General features: G+C 43.4%; 1 protein-coding gene across 2 annotated transcripts in view; it reads left to right on the top strand.

The window, feature by feature from the left end:
* The window catches only part of MEGF10 (multiple EGF like domains 10), a 165,563-nt gene that overhangs the window by 136,033 nt on the left and 6,560 nt on the right, over window positions 1–22,970 (top strand). For both annotated transcript variants that reach the window (XM_059174463.1, XM_059174464.1), the window contains exons 14-23: window positions 5,114–5,260; window positions 6,663–6,797; window positions 7,335–7,463; window positions 7,998–8,126; window positions 10,726–10,854; window positions 13,016–13,144; window positions 15,310–15,546; window positions 16,960–17,087; window positions 18,395–18,518; window positions 22,654–22,698. In XM_059174463.1, coding sequence (XP_059030446.1) covers window positions 5,114–5,260; window positions 6,663–6,797; window positions 7,335–7,463; window positions 7,998–8,126; window positions 10,726–10,854; window positions 13,016–13,144; window positions 15,310–15,546; window positions 16,960–17,087; window positions 18,395–18,518; window positions 22,654–22,698 — 1,332 coding nt within the window. The remainder of the gene's footprint in view (window positions 1–5,113; window positions 5,261–6,662; window positions 6,798–7,334; window positions 7,464–7,997; window positions 8,127–10,725; window positions 10,855–13,015; window positions 13,145–15,309; window positions 15,547–16,959; window positions 17,088–18,394; window positions 18,519–22,653; window positions 22,699–22,970) is intronic.

Genomic DNA, 22,970 nt, shown 5'->3' on the forward strand with positions numbered 1-22,970 from the left:
AATGATTATTAACAAATCTCTCCCTTCGTTCTAATACGTGTTTCATAGCTTGTTGCTCAGGAACCAGACACTGAATTGAAATCATGTCCTTCGTTCACTAATGCCCCGAAAGGTTGCAGTGCTGGCAGAAGAAATATGAACAATTAGCAAGATGAGGAGTTTGGGTTCTATCTCTGAGAGGGAGAAGTACTGACACCCCAGATGATTTCTTTTACCGCATTCATGCGATCACAAATGCTTAGTGAATGCTGGTTTCACACTGAGGCTGCCGGCATAATGCATCAGGCATGAAATGCACGAACATTTCTTTAGAGCTGCTTAGCTGAAGTTTATCACGATCATTCAGCCATTGCCTAGCAACTTGGGAAGGCTATCAAAGAGCTCTTTGTCCTTGGTCCTGGCAAAAACAGTCCCTCACAGATCGCCTTATCAGCGTTAGAACGTTTATCAGGAAAAAAATGCTTCCATTGAACCAGAGATTTCTGCAAATTTAAAGATACCCCTTTCCCGTTTTGTCCCCTCTTCCTACCTTAGGGAGTTGCTTCATGAAGTAATTCCTATTAGAGCCTTTATCTGTTCTTTAGTAAACCTTCCGAAAGAATTTCTTCAAGGTGCCTCCATAATTTTTCTGCTTTGTAATCTGGGCTAACATTAAAAAACACAGACCACAGACCCGAGCTCATGAAGGTCTGTCGTCTCCAAAATCAGCAAGGCAGACACTTCCACCCCCTCAGATGGGAAAGGTCACCATTTTAGGCACACAGAATAGAAATACGCTGGGTTTCTTGGTTTGCCTGTGCTTCTCATCACTTCTTTCGGAAAAGAGAATTATATCGTTGCTCCATCCACTTGGAAAATGGTTTGGAATATCATGGTGGAAAGAGAGACTCTGCTTATTGATGCATTCAACAAATATTTAACACCATTTTTAATAATATCTTTAACACTGTAGGGAGCAAAATCCCCATCTCGCTTTCAGGGAGCTGCCAGAATTCATTCATTGCCCTCTGTGGAATATGGGGTGGGGGATAGGTACAGATATTTCATCTCCATTTTCTCTTATGTTTCTCTGGAATTTATCTTCCCTGGATTCCAACTGCCAATGACTTAGTTTAAGACCTTGTCATGTATATCTTTTTTTTTTTTTTTTTTTTTTTTTTTTAACCTGTGTGACCTACAATAGCCACCTGACACAAGCCTTCTCTCTTCCAGGCTCATCCTCCTCATACTGTCTTCTGCCCTCCTGCCAACCACAAATTTAATTATGTGCTTCTCCTGCTTAATTGTCTATTTCATCCCTGTCACCCCCTAGGGGGAAGCTCACACTCCACAGCATGGCCGTCTTGGCTTTCTCTGCATGACGTGAACTGGCTTCCCAGAGACCTTCCCATTCTTTCTAACCCCAGTTTTGGCTGTCCTCAACTTTGGCTACTTCCTTGGACTTTAGGGTCTTGTACACACCATTCCATCAGCTTGGAACCCTTGTCCACCTTCACAAGCTATTTCCTTTTCTGAAGCTATTTCCTTTTCTGACTGGGATCCCCAGACAGAGTTAACGGTGCTTATTCTAGGGCCGTTGTCATTCTACAGCTGGAGGTCTTTCTTAGAGAACCTATTACCAGTAAGCCAATAGCTTACTGGACCCCTTGAATGTTGATTAAGTTGAATTATTTTTTCTGTCTTTGATTAAAAAAGGAAACAGAAAACTGTCTTGGAGAACACCAGCCAAGTTTGCAAAGACTGAGGTGAAATCGATGGGAATAATTTAGGATTAACACACACACTAAAAAAAGATGGTTAATGCAAACTCAGAATTCCCTATCCTGAAAAAAAAATTTATTGCAGGAATACCTTCACACAGAAGTCACATCAGTAGCCGTATACCAGTGTAACCTAGAGAAGAACTTACCCAGTTACCTCCTCTGTGAGCCTCACTGCTTGATAGGTATTTCACAATTAGAGATTTATTTCTTAGGCTCCTTACATGTATATTCCCTTAAAATATAAGTATTTTCTGGAGAAGGTAACAATTCAACAATAATCAATTTATCTTTTCTTGACTATAAGATGAAGGGAAAGATAACAGGAGGGCACAGAGCTCTGAAGAGGATGAGTAACAAAGGGAGGAAATGGGACAGCAAGAGGAAAAAATGCAGCTTCAAATATACAAAGTCTACAAAGAGATTAAGCATTAATATCTGAAAAATGATGATTTATTTTTACCAATGGTAGAGGAGAAAGAAAAGGGATTGAGTTTTTTTTTTAATTTATTTTAAGCATAACAGTATTCATTGTTTTTGTACCACACCCAGTGCTCCATGCAATCTGTACCCTCTATAATACCCATCACCTGGTACCCCGACCTTCCACCCCCAACCCCTTCAAAACCCTCGGATTGTTTTTCAGAGCCCATAGTCTCTCATGGCTCACCTCCCCTTTTTTAAAGATTTTATTTATTTACTTGACAGACAGAGATCACAAGTAGGCAGAGAGTCAGGCAGAGAGAGAGGAGGAAGCAGGCTCCCTGCTGAGCAGAGAGCCTGACGTGGGGCTCCATCCCAGGACCCTGGGATCATGACCCGAGCCAAAGGCAGAGGCTTCAACCCACTGAGCCACCTAGGCGCCCCAAGGGATTGATTTTTAGGGGAAGTTGATAATAGAATTATTATAATTTACTTTTTAAGGAAAGACTTATTTGCAATCCTAAAATAAAGATTTTTAAAAAGTAAGCTAGGTTCTGTTGAAATATGCTTATATGTTCGGAGACAGAAGATTTGACAGATGATCTCTAGAATTCCCTGTGATTCTCTGGAAATGAAATCATGGGTAAATCATGTGAAACAAGCGTATCATTGTAATGGATCTCTTTGCTCTATCGTGGGCCCTGTTGCTCTATGAAAATTACCTCGATAAAGCTGATTATGACAGATGGTTATGTTATCCAGCTGGACAAACCTATTAGGGAAGACAAGTCAGATATGAAATAAAGGATCACTTTATTCAGATTTGCCAATCTGCCCTGGAGTCATTTTCTCTTAACATGCTCTGATTGAGAATGTGCTAGGTCATATATAAATTATGGCAATCTATAATGTAAAAAAGTGGCAGATAATTTTGACCTGAAGTGTGCTCCATTCCAGCTTCACTGCATTTGTTGGATATGAAGGAGAGATTTGGCAAGAAGCTGATGAACCAAATCGCTGTGAATGGCTAACTCCCCCCCTTCCTCAAGCTTCCACCCCACAAAAAGGTGCCAGAAATGAGGACTCATTTTCAGGATGATTTTCAGATTAACTCAGCTTCGGCATCTCAAAAATCCTAACTGGGATTTGCATGAGTGGCTCCCAACCCAAACGGTCAGGGTTGTCTGAGTGTCTGTGAAGTGGGTATCCGTATCCTGGCTGCCATTAACTAGGAGTTCTGGATTATGGTCAGGTCTCGGGACCTGAATTTGAACAGACTGAAGCCTGTAACAGGCTACCCTTGTTGATACCTCCTTCAGACTCACAAAACAAAATTTAGGTTTGCAGCCTCCTTTTGAAGTGGTTTATTCCTCAGTAGGTTTGATGCTTTGCCTCGTCAGCCAAAACACCAGATACAACCCTATAGCTGGTGAATCACATTTGGTGAGCAGAGCATTTGCATGTCATTCCACCCTAGCTTTTCAAAGAGGTTTTTAGGAAAATAAAAAACGGTCACATGTTCGTGAAGTCAAGGGAAAAAAATCACAATGGGCTCAAATTCTGTATTTTATTCTATAGGAAACCCCGAAACCCTGGTCAGCTTATAACAGGTCTGATCTCCTTCAGCCCGCAGTGCAAGCTCAAATAATCATCTATTGTTGGGTCAAGCTAGACACAATGAGGTCTGTACGCTTTCGTGACTACTTAGCAGCCTTTACTAAGGGGGAGACTTTTGGAAGGAGAGAAATGGGAACCAAAGCGGAGTTATGGCTCGGCAGAAATGACTGTGTACCAATTAGCCATGTTCACGTTGTGGTTTGGGGCTGCACCTGTTTTAAGGTTTGGGCCACAGAAGCAAAAACTGTAATTCAAAACATGCCTTTCTCAGCTTCCTTGGTGCTGGGTATTAACAGCGTTCTGGAGTCCCGGAGTGTGTACGTGCTTGTTTTTCCTGTGTTTTCCCTTGGTCTCAAGCCAGCCGTCGCTGGTTCACTACTAATTATAACTCATTGCTTCTCAATGCAGAGAGCATGTCTTTGAATTGCGGAGAATTCTGACTTACAAGAAAGAGGTGCCTGTTGTATTTCAAAGACAAACATACCAAAAAGACTTCTATTTACCTCAAAAAAAAAAAAAAAAAACCCAAACTGGTTTTATTTTTATTTTGGGGACTTTGGTAACCCCCCCGCCTTGTTTTTTCTTTAGGCATTTATTCATTCATGAGTAGCTCTAGAGTTTCTGTTCCCAGGGTGAGAGTTAAAAACCTACATATAGTATCCTAATAATCAATAACTTAGATAACAGCTATAAATAGCATCAGTTGTAATATTCTGCCTTTATCTGCCTGATGTAAGGTTAAATTTTTAAAGAGGAATTTAGTGGCACAGATGAGTGTATCTTTCCATCCTCTACAATGTATCATCAAAATGTTTTAAGATGGTGTCTGCTCCAGGGGGAAGGTTCTCTTTATGTAAAACAATTTAACCACTGTTTTACTTCTCTTTCTCTTTTTACGCTTTGTTCATTTCTCTGTAAATATGAAGAATGGGGTGGGGGAGGAAGTCTTCAATGATAAAATATTTTTGGTAAATTTTGCTTTTAATAGAACTCTTGGGCTTCCCATTTGTTCCCTCCTCCTTAAAGAGGAAAACCAATATAACAAAGGTGTTTTATTCCTGCTCTTTTATGACTCCATAGAAAATCATTCTGGGATTATTTTAATGTTATGGTGACACAATGAATGATTATGCAATATGATGATGTACTGATGTACGTAAGTGAATTTTAAACCCTATGCCATGCCCGCTTATGGTTGCCTAGGATCGCTCAGCTTGGGGACCAGGACCATGCTCCTTGTCCTGGACTTTGCATCCCCGAGGCACCTGTGCTCCCTGCCTCTCACTCAGCCTCGCTCGTGTGCATTGTTTCAGGTGTCCACTGTGACAGCGTGTGTGCTGAGGGGCGCTGGGGCCCCAACTGTTCTCTGCCTTGCTACTGTAAAAATGGAGCTTCGTGCTCCCCAGACGACGGCATCTGTGAGTGTGCGCCGGGGTTCCGAGGCACCACTTGTCAGAGAAGTAAGTGTCTCATGAGGGGCGATGTCTGCCTTCCCTTGTTAGTCCCCAGGAGTTGCGGCTCCTGTCCTCTCAGCGCTTGGTGCCTTCCTGTTTCAGTCGAGGGGAGGGAGAAGAGAGAGACTAGGTCTCCCTGTTTCTCAAAGGGCTGTCCTTGATAGCACTCCCCAAGAGCTTTATTCTTTCCAGCCTTCAGGATGAGCCTAACAGATGGGGCTAGAGCCATTCCTTCTCAGTAATGATTTCAATGCCTCATTGGCATTATCATCGGGATACATCTCTCGATCCTGCCTTAAATCTTACAAATGGTGTTCCAGAAATCCATTGACCTGTAAATATTTGATTCAGCAATTTTGGCATTGGCCTTACCTCAATTACCAGAAGTCAACATCAGCCAAACCTAGCGGCAAATCATACATCGTGCTATTAGACTTACAGCCAGTGCTGTGGGGAAAATAGCACTGCGGAGTTAAAAATAGGGCTGTTGACATAGGTCAACAGGACTTGAAGTTAGGAAGGGATCCGTAAGATTTTACTAAATTTTTTAGTAAATGCAATCAAGAAAAGAGTATATGACTTTAAGATACCTTATTCTACTTTTTAAATAACTTTTTTTTTCTTCGCTTTGCGCATTCATCCTGTTTAATTTAAATTCAAGGAATGTCTTGAGAAGGACTTAGTTATGTAGCATTTTTTTGCTTGCTCCTTTTTCAATCACCATCATTTACCTGGATCACGTTGAGGAGGAACAATCCTTTCAATGCAGACTGGAGGGGCGCCTGAGTGGCTCAGTGGGTTAAAGTCTCTGCCTTCAACTTCGGTCGTGATCCCAGGGGTCTGGGATGGAGCCCTGCATCGGGCTCTCTGCTCGGCGGGGAGCCTGCTTCCCCCTCTCTCTCTGCCTGCCTCTCTGCCTACTTGTGATCTCTGTCTGTCAAATAAATAAATCTTTAAAATAGATTGATCGATCGATCGATAGATAAATAAATGCAGACCGGAGATCTTTATTGCCAGTAATGACTCTTAAAGAATAAGGGATTGACACATGGCTTGAGAGTATTTGGGGGGTATTTTAGAATTGAGTTTCCTTTCATTTGTTTCATCAACAAAAAATTCTTCAAGCCTCCATTCTGTGTCATGCCTTGAGTTAAGTAGGACCATAAATGAGAATTTTGAGAGGACGGAGACATTTGCCTGCCCTCGAGCAATCCAGTCTAGCAGTTTCTTTTCATTATTAAAGAGTACCCTTCTTCCTTCCATGGTGGTGATTTTATACTTGGAAAATTCTCAATATTGTTTAAAAATTTTTTTTTTCTTTTTACCCCTAACTGTAACTGGAGGCTGATGTGGAATTTGAGACACACATCCCAGGAATGATAACTGTTGATGTCTGATCTATTTTCAGTCTGTTCTCCTGGTTTCTATGGGCATCGCTGCAGCCAAACATGCCCACAGTGTGTGCACAGCAGTGGGCCATGCCACCACATCACGGGCCTCTGTGACTGCCTGCCTGGCTTCACAGGTGCCCTCTGCAATGAAGGTAAGGTGTGCGAGTGTTTCAGAGAGACGTGCAGTGGTGGGCGAACCACATACAGTCTGCCCTTGGCGGAGCCCGAGGACACGTTTTCCGCTCTCAGCTCCCCATGCCTTCTGGTGCACTGTGTCTGGAACTTCTGCAGATATGACTAGGAACTTCTGAAAAGCTGGCTTCCTGCTTTGGCAGAATCTCTTTATTCTCTGAGCTGTGCTACTCTTTGGTATTAACTGGAAACAGCCTCCCGTGAAAAATCAACAGAGGGAAGAAGGGTTTTGGCTCCCTGAGTGAGCAGCCATGAAGTCAGATTTCTAGAAATGTGATGATGTCTCCTGGATTGGGATGCCTTCCCTTCCTAAGAACCTTTGGCTTCATGTGTCTGCTTAAAATGACCTCATTCAAGATGAGGAATGCTGTTGAGTGGCGGCAGCCAGGAAATGGGAAGCTGGGGAGATGACCTTCAAAGTCCTTTCCTGCCCCAAGACTGGAGTTCCATGAGCTGAGATGTAATTGTGCATTACTGACCCTGTAACTTATTCACAGTGTGTCCCAGTGGCAGATTTGGGAAAAACTGTGCTGGAGTTTGTACCTGTACCAACAACGGAACCTGTAACCCCATTGACCGATCTTGTCAGTGTTACCCAGGTTGGATTGGCAGTGACTGCTCTCAACGTGAGTCTTGTTCGAGAACAACCATGTGTATCTGTTTGTTTCCACATTCCTTAGGATGGAAGTATGAGGGTTTCTATAATCAGGAAATAATATATGAATAATTATAATATGCCTTATTTTAATTTTAAGTGGCTTTATTCCCCATTAAGAGCTCTATGCAATGCTAAATCCAAATGATGTCTTAGAAAGAATCTAAATAGGTAACATTTTGCTTATTCACTTTTCAGTGCTGGGTGCATAAGAGCCCAATGTGCATTTATTTGTTAAAGAGTTAAATCTGTGCCCTCAAGATGATTGTTGCTCTGCCCACCTTACTGTGCAGTCAGCCCACAAATACAGTGTCCGTTGTGTCGGTTGCTGTTGCGGTCAGCATTGCCCTCTGGGCATCAGGCAGATCCGGGGCACCATGCTTGCTGAGTCCTGACGCTGCTAATGTCTCGCATGCTAGGAGGTGGGGTGGGAGGACGGCGCCCTCTCTGCTGGGTGCTGACCCCCAGGCTCTAACGGAACTCTCCATGCGTGTTGTGGTTTCAGCTTGTCCACCTGCACACTGGGGTCCAAACTGCATCCACACGTGCAACTGCCACAACGGGGCCTTCTGCAGCGCCTATGATGGCGAATGTAAATGCACTCCTGGCTGGACGGGTCTCTACTGCACCCAGAGTAAGCAACCGGCCTTCCGAGGCTCTCGGGGGTGGGGTGGGGGGGGAGCCACACCCAAGGAGGATGCCAGCTCACCCTCCGCGCACCTGAGCTGAGCTCAGCTGGGACTCCTGGAGTTGGAGGGTCTTGCCCTGATGACTGCTAGACGTTTAAATGTTTCTGTGTGTTTAGATGCTGTCAAGGTCCAGGTTTTCTGTCTGCATGTTGTGTCAGGATGGAACCTTGCTGGATGTGGTGGTGTGCGGCTCCTTTCCCAACTCTCCTTCAGCCAGACCCTGTTTGTAGGCACCCAGCTCCCTATCATTTGTACATACATGTTCATGTCTGTACATATACATGTATATGTGTATACACATACATCTACTGTTTCTACCATGTGATCCTTTATTTATTTATTTATTTATTTATTTATTATTTATTTGACAGAGAGGGAACACAAGCAGGGCAAGTGGGAAAGGAAGAAGCAGGCTCCTCGCTGAGCCCCTGGGAGCCAGATGCAGGGCTTGATCCCAGGACCCTGGGATCATGACCTGAGCTGAAGGCAGATACATAACGACTGAGCCACCCAGGTGCCCAGGATGTGATTCCTTTTATTTGAAAATCAAAAACAAATCAATCTGTCAATTGATTGGGAAGGTGTATGGAGAGTGATGAAAATCTTCTATATAATTCTTCACATTGGGGTAGTGGTTCCATGAATGTATACCCTGTTATTTATTCCAACAGCACAAAGGTTAGGGTAAGTGACAGTGACTAGAAGGCAGTGAAGATGACAAGCCCCCTCCCTAACATAACTCGTGCTTTGGGGGAAGGTTTCCTTGAGTGAGTTTCGGAATCACCAGGGGGCTCTATACACGCAGGCGGCTGGCCCCGCTCCCAGAATGAGTGCCTGAGTCACCGGGGCTGGGGTGGAACCTGAGAATTCACATTTCTGACAACTTTCCACATGGTGCTGCCAGGCTGCTCTAAGAGCCACTAGTTCTTTTTTCCATTTTATATCCCATAGTGTCCTCATTGTTTCTTCTTGTATGAGGTTTTTGCCTTCATAGCCTGTACTGTGCAAAGTACTCCACAGCTCAGCACTGTCGGGGGAAAAAAGACTCTTCTCTGCCCTCTTGCCTTCAAATGAATGAAGGAAACAAGACAGGAAAGCACAAATTATGATTATTAATAAAATTGTATAGTTTATTCTTTTAAAACATTCTTAATAATAAAAGAATTTTAAGTCACAGAAATGAGCTGAGAAGGAAAGATGGGTCAGAAATTAGGCACTTCTTGTTGAATACTAATAGGAGATATAATTAGTGAAGAGGCCGAAAAAGTGTTTTAAAACTTTATGGGAGGGGGTGTAGACCTTGAGCCATGATTCGAAAGGAAGAGCTGGCAAGGAGAGAGCTTGTCTTGCGCATAGTCTGCCAAGATTGCATGCTGAAAGGGTTTCAAGCTCGTTAGGGAAAAGTGTTTATAAGTTATTATTTATCATTCTACAATCTGGGTCTACCTCAATCAGAGGACCTTTTTGAGTGGATGTAGCAGAAGATGGTGGGCAGAACCCAGGGTCTGGAGCCAGACTTGTCTGCGTTTGTATCACGGCCCGGCCAGCCTGCTGCTTGCTGGCTCTGTGACTGAGGGAACCTTCGGGGCTTAGTTCCCATTTGTAGGTTTATAGGTGGGACTACCATAAAGATTCAGTGAGAGGACACATGGAAAGCAGCAGCTGGCAAAGAATAGGTGCTGAATAAAAACATGGCAGTGATAGTTGCCCCTGCAAGCTGACCTCTGTGCTGTGCCTCTGTTTCCTGAGAGCTGAACTTTCATTAAAACCTCTCTTGAGAAAAAGGGAAAGTAAAGATCCCATGTGATACTTAGAAATAACCCTAGACGCAGGCTGTATTGTAGCTTGCCAGGGATCCCTGAAATCCCCCTGCGTGTCAGCTGCTGGCCTGTGACAGCCTGCAGGGCCAGTGCCTATCCTTAGCCCAAAGGCCCCAAGGGTCTGTTTCTTGCATATCATGCACCGATGGAAAGTTTGTTGCTTTTTTACAAAGCGCCTATGAAGGGCAGGGGTTTAGTTTTGCTTTGTAAGTTTAGCATTCTACATACACCTCTGGTGAAGGAGCTAGTATTATCTAAGTTAGTGACAAATACAGCAGATAGAGCTACAGCAGACTTAGAGACACTCTGTACTATTAAGTAAAAGCATAGGTGTGATTTTAATATAAAGTACTCATTTCAGTCCATGGCGCTTGAGTCTGGGAGTCTAGTAGCTGAGGGAAGGAATACAAGGAAATGCCCCCATACCTCCATGGGGCTGAAAGCATGCTTTGCTAGAAGACACTCATCTCTGGGAGCCCCAGCAAGGGTTAAACTATCAGGTGTGGAACGGTTCTGCTTCCCACTCATGAATTATGACTCCTTGCAGGAGCATCCTGGGACTTCAAAGAAGCCTTTGTGACAAGCTGAGATCTGTGTTATTGTCTTTATTCACTCTCCAGTGGCTCCGCATCCTTCAGATTTAAACACAAACAGTTGGAAGCAAGAGCTTCTTTCTGGTTCTCTCAGCAGCCTCCTGACTCTGCTATCTTTCCCTCCCTTGCAGGATGTCCTCTGGGGTTCTATGGAAAGGACTGTGCATTGATATGCCAGTGTCAAAATGGCGCTGACTGTGACCACATCTCCGGGCAGTGTACGTGCCGCACTGGCTTCATGGGGAAGCACTGTGAACAGAGTGAGTATGAGAGTGTGACACATCCAGCTGGTATTTTCCCCTAGCACCAGTTGTCCTGTATGCCTAAGAATATGAAGGCAGGACCTGCAACTTTTAAGTTGTCTAAACCGATAGCTGGTCACTTCCCGGCCCAGCTGACCGTTCCCCTCCCAGAGGCCACCTGGGGTTCCTTGCTGACTGTCTTTTCCTTCAAACCTCTTCTGGGTAAGTAATCAGCGCTCTGGGTGGAGGGGGTGCGGCTCCAAGGATGAAGACAGAATTCAAGTTTTCCATCTGTTCACCCTGGCTCTCACTCTCACTGTCCTGCTTATTTTTGGAACGGGGCTGCTCAGAACTGTACGAGTCAGTCAGGTTTTCTTCATGGCAGACACAGAGCCCAGGTTGCACCCTGGACGAGAAAGCATTGTCTGGGGCCAGACCAAGAGCACAGGAGGCAGGTGGGCTCCCAGTCCCACTGGGGGTGGGAACCAGGTCCACGCAAACATTGGCACCCCCTTCTGACAGCCTTCTCTAGATGGTATTTTTATACTGTTTCCCCTAGCAACTTCTCATCTTAGTCTATCTGACCTCCAAGACAATAGATTGCCTTAAAACTTTTTGTTGCAAGACTCCCACTCCAGAAGAACATGCTCTGTTGCAATTATGCATCCTTGTCTTGCCATTTCTGCCCCTACAGCTGTGCATCTGCAGGGTTATAAGAAAATTAGTGCTAGACTGAGTATTTCAATGTAGTCTATTGTTCCTTTCCTCTGACTTTCATTCAATATTTTGAACGGATAGATAGGATCTTAGAGCTGTATGGGGCTCACCCTCGTGTCATAGATGGCAGGAAAGGGGGCAGGACCTTTGTGGCTTATCAGAGGGGGCATTCCTGGGAAGGTTGCATCAAAGATTATATGGCTGTAGGAGCAGTGTGGCCTGGAAAGGTGGATCAGCATAGCAGGAATTTGGCAATAAACAGTCTCCCTCTCTCCACTCCAGTAGCATCTCCCAGCACCCCTGGATGGCTAGGTTGTCTCCGTCTGGTGTGCTGAACCTAGAAATATTTTTGCGTATTTTCCTATCTAGTACATAGCAGGAGTTACCTCTAGGAATCAGCCTGGGCAGAAATGGCCCAATTTGAGTTTTGTACTGGTATTCATCTCATCCTGAAACCCATACTGAGTCACACAGTTGCCTGCACACCCCTTGTGTATGCAAATATTGTGCATCTGTGTGTATAAATGTCTAAACATATGTGCACATACATATATGCACAGAAACCAGAAGAGGCTCTAAACTGACTTTCCCTTGGAAGCCAGACTGGTTATGGTCTTATTTTTAAAAAGCTTCTTAAGTCCCTCCGTGATTACTTTGAACATCCAATCAAAATGTTCCTATTTTTGGAGACCCCTCCTGATGCTCATTTGTAAACAGAAACACTGTGTTTGACAGAGAACTCCAATAATAACAGCACATTGCCCCCTGCTGCCCACTTTGCAGAAAACATTAGTATTTGGGGATGATTTTTAAATTTGACATGCCTATACTCTTCTTTGAATCTATACCCAGCTCTTATTAAAAGTGCATCCTAAAAACCTCTCCATTTTGGTCTCTCAGGCTTCAACCTGCACATCCCAATTTTGAGTCATTCTATAGTAAATGAAGTTCTTACCTAGAAAATTAACAAAAATTGCCCCTCTTTTGTCCCCTGCTCCCAGCTAATCCAAGTCACAGTGTGCCCGTAGGAGGATCGCTGAGCCTTCAGTAAACTGCTCATGTTCTCAAGGATTTGGCTCTGGGTTATGCTCTTCAGTCTTCTGTCCCACCTTTTTGCCCAGTGGGGTCATCTCAGATTGCCCTGGCAGATGGTCTTCATCAGTTCCGTTGGGCTCTACAGAGTGTCTACTTACCCATCAGAGAAGTGGGTGCATAAATGCTGAAGGAGTCAGGAGCTGTGGCAAGGAGCTCAGTATCTGGCCCCGTGCAGCCTGGCCTGTGAAGTCCCCCCATGAGTCAGGGAATTCCTGTCAGCTCTAGGACTCCCTGGGTAGTTCTACCTGCACAAGGATCCCCTGGAAGTTCTGCCCTCTAGACACATGGGATCATGTAGTAAGAGACAGCCTTTTGCCCAGATGCCCAAGGCTGGAGAGCTTACATTGAACTTTCATCTCCTTCTCAGAGTGCCCTGCAGGAACGTACGGCTACGGCTGTCGCCAGATATGTGATTGTCTGAACAACTCCACCTGTGACCACATCACTGGCACCTGTTACTGCAGCCCAGGCTGGAAGGGGGCACGATGTGATCAAGGTAAGGACACTAGTGCCTTGAAATGTGTAACCCCCATGTAGCCAGTGTTAAGAATTTGCACCTACCTTATCTGATGTAAATGGGCTTGGGACACTGCAAGGCACAGCTGGTTATTTACTTGCCAGATGGATGCCTTATCATTGCTGTCCTACAGGTGAGGAAACTAAAGCTCAGAGAGGCTAAGTAATTTACCCAAGGTTGAACAGCTAATATGTAGTACATGGCTATATGTAGGTCAGGGCTTAGATGCCAGATTTGTCTGATTCCAAAGTTCATGAGCTTTCCAGTGTGCCTGCAAATGTTTTCACCTTTATTGAGGTATAACTAATCTGTGAAAAGCAACACATGTTTGCTACTATATTAGAAATAGATATGCACACACACACACACATATATATGACATATATGACATAAAGTGTACAACCTGATAAGATCTGACATATCCACCCATGAAACCCAACCACAGTAAAGACAGTGAATGCAGCCATCACCCCCCAATGTTACCTCATGCCTTTCCCTGCCACTACTGACCCTGAGGCCCCAGGCAACCCCTAAACTAGTTTCTGTCACTACGGATGAGTTTGTATTGCTAGGATTTCATGTAAATAGAATCGCACTGCATTCTCTTTTGTCCGACTTCATTTGCTCAGCATAATCATTTTGAGAATGAACTGTATGGTTGTATATATCAGTGCTTCAGTTCTTTGTATTGCTGAGTAGCATTCCATTGCATGGGTGTATCATAATTTGTTTACTGATTCACCTGTGGGTGGACATTTGGATTGGTTCCAGTTTGGGGCTATTATAGGTAAAGTTCTTATGAACAATAGTGTATCAAGTCTTTGTACGGAGATACAGTGCCATTTGTCCTGGGTAAATCAATAGGTGTAGAACGATTAGCTCGTATGATAGGCATATGCTTAACTTAAAAAACAAACAAACAAACAAACTTGTGCAGGGCCTTTGAGAAATTTCTTCTGATGGTTCTGAAGTGTGATGCCCAGAGAGCTCCTGGTTTGTGTGGCTATCTTCAGGAGATAACACTCTCATGGACTCTAGAGTTGTAGGTGCCATCCCCTGAAATTGTGCACTACATAGGCATTCCTAGTTCATTTCCTTTCATTAGGTAACTTCTACGTGCTCACAATTTGTATTTGTCCTAACAATAGGAGGTCGAGTTTCACAATCACATCATTAATACACATGGCTTGTGATCACACGGCACTAGTCTCCGTGCTCTGTGTTATGGGGCTGGCTGTCTAATAAGTGTAACCCTCAGAATCATAAAGTTATAGGGATGTTTGAGCTGGAAGCACCTGCGTTGGGGCCAGTTTCCTCCTCTATAGTTAGAGGAGTAAAACTCTGGCCGAAGTGCTTAAAGAAAAATTCAGCACCTCTGGATCAATTTTTTTTTAAGACACCCAGTTTCTTGACTCATGGTTCATATCTTTCCTGTCCTCACTAGACTGAATGCAAGAAAGAATTATGTAAAGCTATGGTTTAAATTTTAATAAGTAAGCTTTTAGGGCCATGTTGTCAGGTGTTAACTGGGACGGACCTTTCGGTCATGGAAAATAACTGCATAGCGCAGTATCTCCCAGGGTAAAAAGCCCACTGAAATTAGGATAAGGCAGACCCTCATCTTGGACCAGATTTATAATGGAGTTCCTTGCTTGGAAGGACAATTACTCTTAGAAATGTTAAGGATAAACATAAAATTAATTAAGCAGTTGAAGCATTTAGAAGTTAGCCTTTCATAAGCTTACTGTTGCTTAAGAAATAAAACATGCTAAAAAAAAAAAAAAAAGAAAGAAAAAAAACTAGATAAATTATTACCTCCAGTGAATTCCTGGTCTGGTCTGAGTGTCTATTTAGTGTTTATGCGAGAAGCTCCCAAACCCTACAGTGAAGTCTTTGGGTTCTGGAAATCCAGTCCGATTTTTGAGGCATAGAGCTGCCTTTTTCCGGGCACAGACCAGCCGACAACATCTGCAAATGAAGAATGTTCGTTTTTCCTTCTGCGGTTTCTAAAAGTTTCCAAATTAACCTTTCATGAACTGAAAATATCCCGGCATGGGCCCACTGGGAGAAGTTTGTAAATTGGGTTCAGACGTTTGGCTGGCACCTGTCGACCTTCCTCAGACCTCGTCTTCTCCTTTCACTAGCTGGTGTCATCATAGTTGGAAACCTGAACAGCCTAAGCAGGACAAGTACGGCTCTTCCTGCTGACTCCTACCAGATCGGGGCCATCGTGGGCATCATCATTCTTGTGCTGGTGGTGCTCTTCCTGCTGGCCTTGTTCATTATTTATAGACAGAAGCAGAAGGGAAAGGAATCGAGCATGCCAGCAGTTACCTACACCCCTGCTCTGAGGGTCATGAATGCAGACTATGCCATTTCAGGTAAGACTGGTCCCTAGGGCCATCTTACTCCTTGAGAAGGAAGGTTTCATCCTGGTTCTTTGAAACTGGGGCATGTGGCTGGGTTCTCCGTTGTTGTCCAGTAGCCTTGAGCAAATATTGTGTTTGGAAAAGATACACTGTTAAGGATGTGCCATAGAAGTCAATGGTAGCAAAATCATCACTGTCTTCTTCCATGAGGGTTTTTTTTTTTTTAATTTATTTCTTTCAGCATAACAGTATTCATTGTTTTTATTATTATTATTATTATTATTTTTAATTTATTTTTTTCATTCCATGAGGGTTTTTAAACTGGATTCATTCATTATGCTTTAGATTTTGGGAATTTCAACTGGGAGGAAGCTTTGCTGGGCACCTAAGCTTTTGTCATATGTCAGGGACTGGGAGCGGAGAGGAGGAGGCACCCATAAGTTTGTAAGGTCATGGAGCACATCAGGAAACAGAACCAGGTCTTCTGTCTCTGGACCTGGGCCTATACAAATCATTAATCACATGGCAACAAACTTATATAAGAAACAGTTTTGTCATATTAGCAAGAACAAAGCTGTTCTGTAAGAAAACTCTTTAAAATCTTTCTGTCACATATGCCCAGAAATGTACATGTTTAAGTGATACGCTCCTTCATCAGAGAAAGTAACCACTTAGGGGCGCTTGGGTGGCTTAGTCAGTGAGGTGACTCCTGATTTCAGCTCAGTTTGTGATCTCAGGGTTGGGAGATCGAGCCCCACATCAGGTTCCACATTGAACATGGAGTCTGCTTAAGGTTTTCTCTCTGCCCCTCCTCCCAGCCCACCCCTGCCCATGCTTGTTCTCTCCAAAGATGGAGAAGGAGAAGAAAAAAAGGAAAAAGGAGGAAGAGGAGGTAGTGAGGAAGGGGAAAAAGAAGAGGAGGAAGGGGAAGGAGGAGAAGAAACCACTTAAATTAAGGAATTTGTACCCTTAAAGTCATTTATTATTTTAGACAATTACTGTAGGATGGGCTACATGTTTATATATACGCTGATTCTAGGGGGAATACCTAAAGCAGCTGATTTGCTTCATAGTACATTTCTGGCACAGAATATTATGATAAGAACTATAGGGTCTAAAAGATTAAAAAAAAAGATTTCAAGAAGATTAAAAAAAGAGGCAAGTTCCAGCAGACATAGCTTCAAAGTGATGGCTTCCCAGGCGAAGAGGAGTTGTCTGAGGACCCTTGCATGGTTTTCCAGGAAGCAGGAAGGCAGGCACCTGCTGCTTCTAGAAGCTTTGCTGCGTATGCCGGGCAGGAGGGGATTCAGCCCAGCCTGTAATGTGGAAGCGGTACAAACATTTGTTCTGGTTATTTTGCTTCCCTTTGTTCCACATAGACTTAGAGGAGCCTGTCATCTGAATCATTTCCTTCTCTTCTTACAGAAACCCTTCCCCACAGCAATGGGGGAAGCGCCCACAGTCATTACTTCACCAACCCCAGTTATCACACGCTTACCCAGTGCGCCACATCCCCGCATGTCAACAACAGGGACAGGATGACCATCACTAAGGTGAGAGGAAGTGACTCCCAGGCCCTGACGCAGGACAGGAAAGAGAAAATACAGGAAGGAGCATGGAGGGAGAGCTTCAGCTCTGGGCACTTTCCATCTCTTATCTTGTTGATTGCATATTAAAATCTCAAATTTACTGATGAAAAATCTGAGTGGTGGGGAGTTACATTCACTTCGAAACAGAGCTTCCCAGTTCGTGAGGGAGGCAGTTGGCGTGTGAGTCACAGTCTCCTTGTCTCCAGTTTGTACTGGTTCTGGTGTAGGTCTTTGGAATAATGTTTCTGATATTGCCTGAGGTTTTAAAATGGTGTCTCAGAGCTGACCTTAGCAGACTCCATCCTGGGTCCTTTCTTTTGTCTTTTCAGACCACCTGTCTTCCAGTGCCCTGCCGGGTCCCCCTGTCCTTTCTTCACAAAAACAGCTGCATGTGTTGATTTAGGTTGAACCACAGGAAATTGCTTTTTTGTAGGTCAAAAATGATCAAATAGAAACTGTGTGCCAAGCATTTCTAATCAATCTGCAAATATAAATTCATTTAATCTTCACATTGATCCTGTGACTCAAGAGTTATTGTTTTCCTCATTTTATAGGTACACAGAGAGGGTGGACGCCTAGGGCTGCTCCTCCCAGACCGCTCACCTCACCCCCAGTCTCCTTGAGGATGCTTGGAAATTCCAAGCATTTCTTCCTTCCAACTGTCCCAAATTATATTTATAATCTCCATTGTCATATTCTGTCTCTCTGCTAGATGAAAACCAAGCTAGTCAAATTAATTCCATTGCAATTAAATTAATGCTGCTGGATTTTAATTATGACGCCTAATAGTTAAATAGCCCTTCCCATTCCCTCAAGACTTTCGTGTTCATCATTGCATTTGTTCTCCTACATATTCAGGGAGGGAGGCAAAGTACATAGTCTTATCCTCATGTTTATGGCTAAGAAAATGGCTCAGAGTAACTGGTGACTCATAAGAAATCATACAGTGTTTGACAGGAGAGCTCCAACCAAGAATTTAACTTTTTTAAATTCAAAGTTCCATGTACATTAACTCAAGTCAAGTTGAATGGGCATAGAGTGACTAAGGGAGATGAAGAATTTGAGGCAGTAGGGGAATAGTTGGGGCCAAGGGATGGATACTCCTACTGCCCTCTAAGGCCCACCCCATGATGATCTCTGTCCCCTTGCGTGGCCTCCTTGAAGAACCAGCCCTTGATCAATGCCACAGATGTCCTTTCCCACATCTGTAACACTGTGCTGGGCTATGCTATGTTCTCTTTTTACATCTTGATGGTTTATATTTTTAACAGTCGAAGAACAATCAGCTGTTTGTAAATCTGAAAAATGTGAATCCTGGGAAGAGAGGCCCAGTGGCAGACTGCACGGGAACACTGCCAGCAGACTGGAAACATGGCGGCTACCTCAATGAGCTTGGCAAGTTCTCCCAACATCCATCCTCAACAAGCTCCCTTACCTTCTAGTCCCCTCAGATAGATTTATAGATGTGCCAAAGAGATCTATTGGAAATATGCATGAAAAAAACAGAATGATAGAATTATACCTAATGCCTGTGTGGGGCTTATTAATGTCCTGGGTGCTTTATCTACCCAACAAACATTTATTAAGGTCCTAGTGTGTGCCAGGAATTGATAAAAAGAGATGAGAATCTCTGCCGGCTTGTAGCTCCCATTCTAACTCTACAAATATTCATTTGCATGATTCTCACAAGTACTCTGAAAAGTAGGTACTGTTAGTGTCATCATCATGTCCGTGTAACAGTTGAGAAACTGAGTCAGTCCCCCGAGAAAAGTCTTAAAGCCTATTAAATGGTAGAGCTGGAGTCTGAATTCTGTCAGGCTGGTACCAGGATGTGTGTTCCCCTTTGCTGTCTTTTAATATGGGGCACCCATACTTGAGGGCCGCTTCCCCTTTAGGTGAGGAAATGAAGATATCAACAGGAATATAGTCAGTGCTTCTCAAACATTTTGGAATCAGACCCGCTTCATAACTCTTGAAAGTTATCAGGAGCCCTGAAGAGTTTCTTTCACTATGGGTTATATCTATTGATACCACATTACAAATTAAAACTGAGACCATTTAAAAGAGTTACTTATTGCTTTGTTTATAATAACAGTAATTAATTTCATGATAATGTAAAACACATTTTTATGAAAAAAAATACCCACATTTTCTGAAACAAAAACAAATTAGTGAGAAGAGTGGCACTGTTTTACATTTGTTGGATCTCTTTAACATCTGGCTTCAGAGAAGATGGATTCTCATATCTGCTTCTCCATTCAGTCACTGGTGATCCCACACTTGGTGCTGCTCTTAGACAACCACAATGCACTTGAGAGAGAACAAGAGTGAAACAGGCACATAATGTCGATGTATTATAATGAGAACAGTCTTGATCTTGTGGGCCTCCTGGAAAGGGGGCGAGGCCTCCTGGACCAGCCTTAAAGAGCTGCTGTGACACCCCACTGTGCCATTACTAAGCCATTGCCCCTGATTTCAGGGAGGTGCTTGATAAAGCCGTAACTGATATGTGCTCACCTTATGGATAGCAAACCCTTTTTTGTATTTATTTGATGGTGGAGTGGCCAGGAAAACCCAGTTAAATTTGAATTTCAGATAAGCAACAAATATTTTTAGTATAAACATATCCCAAAAGTTGCATGGGGCATACTTACCCTAAAAATTATTTGTTGTTTCTCTGAAATGCAAATTGAAATGTCCTTCCTTTGTTTTTATTTGCTGAATCTGACGACCTTACTGGATGGGCCCTTCCATAAATCTTGTTTTTTAGAGGAATAAACTGGGAAACCCAGAGAGGTTAACTTCTTGCCCATGAGAGGATTTCATGGAAGGAAGAGGGTAAAGCCAGGTCTCAAAGTTCATCTTCCAACTACTTACTCCTCCCCTGCTCTTTCTGGGAATACCATATACGCCAAATTACCTAAGCCAGATAGAGGAACCAGTCAGTATGGGCTCCGGAATCCCCTATTACTGTAGAAATGTAAATGTTAAAGTAGAAAAACAAATACAAATTCTTAACTTCCGTCTGCATTCTCTATCCACATTATTAAATAGCTGTGCATTTCTGAACACGGTCAAATTATTTAGATACCAGATTCACAGTATACTTATCAGCCAAATCATATAACATCAGAGAGATTTCTTGTAGCTCCAAGGAATATGTGAGTTGATATCAGCAAAGTACTAGCTGGCACTAATGAGGGAAAAGTTCTCTTACTCCACTTTCACCTGCTACATATAGTCCTAACTCTAGGACCCAGTCCCTGCAGTGGTAACATATAAACTTCTCTGCTTTTTATCTCCTTAAGACCCACCAGACTGAGAATGTAACATCTTCATTGGAAATTCTGGGTCTCCTTCATGAGTTTCCATCCAAGAGCAATTCTACATTTAATGGCCCTTTATAGTTGTTGACCAGAAAAAGTCTTCCCTTACAATGGACAGGGTAGGGCACACTATGGATGCTGAAATGTGTATGTGCTTGACATGATGGAGAAGTTGTTGTGATGTTGTCTGAAAGAGCCTAAACCTGGCACAAAAAACCCTGGGGTCGACTCCTGGTTCTGTTATATGGCACTGGGCTAATCACCCCCATGAAGAAGATCCATTCATTTGTGGCATAGAGCTAGTGATCATGTTGTGACTCATTGTGTGAATTAGATTAAGCAAAGCATTTGAAAGCATCTATCCAGGGATTGGAACAAATGGGAGTTTATATGAGGAAACCCACCTGCTCCCTCATTTAAATAGTCTCCAGAGAAAACCTGGCAGGTGTGCTGGTGTCACGGTGCCACTCTTGTTCCCTAGTTTACTCTCCACCTCAGGCTGTTCCTCTCCTGAGCCTCTTGGGGGAATGCTAGCCATTACACAGCTAAGATCAAGATGGACAGTTAACAAGACTTTGCTAAAGTCTGGAGACAGCTAAGTGAATCCAGCAGAGCAGCAGAGACAGAGTTGTTTCATAGGGAGTTCTCAGAGGCCACAGGTCCTACCCTTCTTCATGCTGTCTTTTTACAAAGGTCTGGGAATCCCTAAGACCACCCTCAGGATCCATAATTTGGCAGAAAGAATCATAGAGCTCCCTGCGAACTATTATACTCATGGTTAGAGTTTATCACAGCCAAAGGATACAGGTGAAAATCAGCCAAGGGAAGAGGCATAGTGGGCAGAGTCAAAGAAAGTTCCAAGCCAGAAGCTTCCAGCTGTCCTTGCCCAGTAGAATCATGGAAAGTGCTAACTTTTCCTGGCTACAGTATATGACAAGAGGCGTGAAGTATTACCAGCCAAGGAAGCTCACTTCAGCCTTGGTGTCTAGAGTTTTTATGAGAGTTTGGTAAGGTCAACATGGCTGACCGCCCATGTGGTTGACCTTTTAACCAGCCCATCTGGAGATGGAGCTGACATGAAGTGGCCCAAATCCCCTTCCATAAATCTCTTTGTTACACTACCCAGTGGAGTCCTAGGCCCCAGGTCAACAAAAACACTGTTACTGGGTGGGATCGTCCAAGGACTTAGAGATCCCCTCCCAGGAACTAAGGGCAAAGGCCAGAGCTTACTTTGATTAGGTTAATTCACTATACATCCTTATCCTGCCTCCCTGCATAATTGGGCACCTTTCCCGCCAGCTGGGAGCATGGCTAGGCTTCACAACCCAGACCCAAAAGAGAGAAAATATTCTCTGAGAAAAGAGGACATTCCTGTATCCTGTCCCACGATATTAGACACACCCTCTCCCTTTAAGGGATGCTCCCTCTTCACAGAAGTGTGTCCTCCAGGACATCAGAACTTGAGTCAACTACCACTCTAAAGGAGACATGCACAGTCGCAGGGGATCGTCCCCTAGCCATTCTCCTACTTATTTGAATATTTGTCATTAGTCCTTACTCTCTGTTTCTGATGTAAGACTATAACATTTCTTTAAAAAATCATGGAATGATCTTGGAATGCCTCCATGTAAAATGAAGCTGGGGGTCATAGGACACATTCTGTGTTACCATTCATTTATACAGTGCCTCAGAGTTTAGGACCCCTTTTCATGCGGTCTAGTTCACTTAATGATCACACCAGCCCTGTAAAGTTTTATCTCATTTTAGAGATAAAAAAAAAAAAAAAAAAAATTGACAGAGAGAGAGCTTGCCCAAAGTCATGTGGTGAGCGAGTGATGAAATTGAAGTCCTTTGTCTCAGTTCTAGCCCTGGCTATGTCCTTTCCACAGTGCAACCTTGAATCAAGTATACCAATTCACCCATGCCTTATTTCCTACCTGTACTGATCAACCTTTCCCGAAGTCACTGGAAATGAGTAGGAGGATGATCTGAATGATATATATATGTATTTTAAATTCTAAGTGCTGAAAATATCAAGCATGAGCAACCTGGTAACAAAGGTTTGAAAAGCAGCACTCTTGGTTATTTCTTGCAGTGGGCAGATCATAGGTGCCCAAACCATCCTTCTCCATGACCTTGGAATATTAGATGGGTTTTCTCTTGTTTCCAGATCTCACTGGGGATTTTTTTCTTCTTTATCACAGGAGCTTTTGGACTTGACAGAAGCTATATGGGAAAATCTTTGAAAGGTATGGTGTAAATTTAAGGAAGAAATACATCTATCAGAATCATAATTTAAAAAGCAGTTTATATCAGAGACTGAAATAATTGGCTAAACAAGCAAAAGTGGCAGTGTAGAGAAAATGGTCAGTTGTTGGTGTGGTGAATTACACCACTAGACACACAGACATGTTTGACTGAGGTCAAGAGCGTGACTGTAGGTGCGTGGTGTTAGAGCATAAGTCTGCAGGAACAAAGGTTTCCATTTGCTGGGGAAACACTCATATTTCTTTGAAAAGAT

This window comes from Mustela lutreola, chromosome 5 (genome assembly GCF_030435805.1).
Source record: "Mustela lutreola isolate mMusLut2 chromosome 5, mMusLut2.pri, whole genome shotgun sequence".
Taxonomy (NCBI): Eukaryota; Metazoa; Chordata; class Mammalia; order Carnivora; family Mustelidae; genus Mustela; species Mustela lutreola.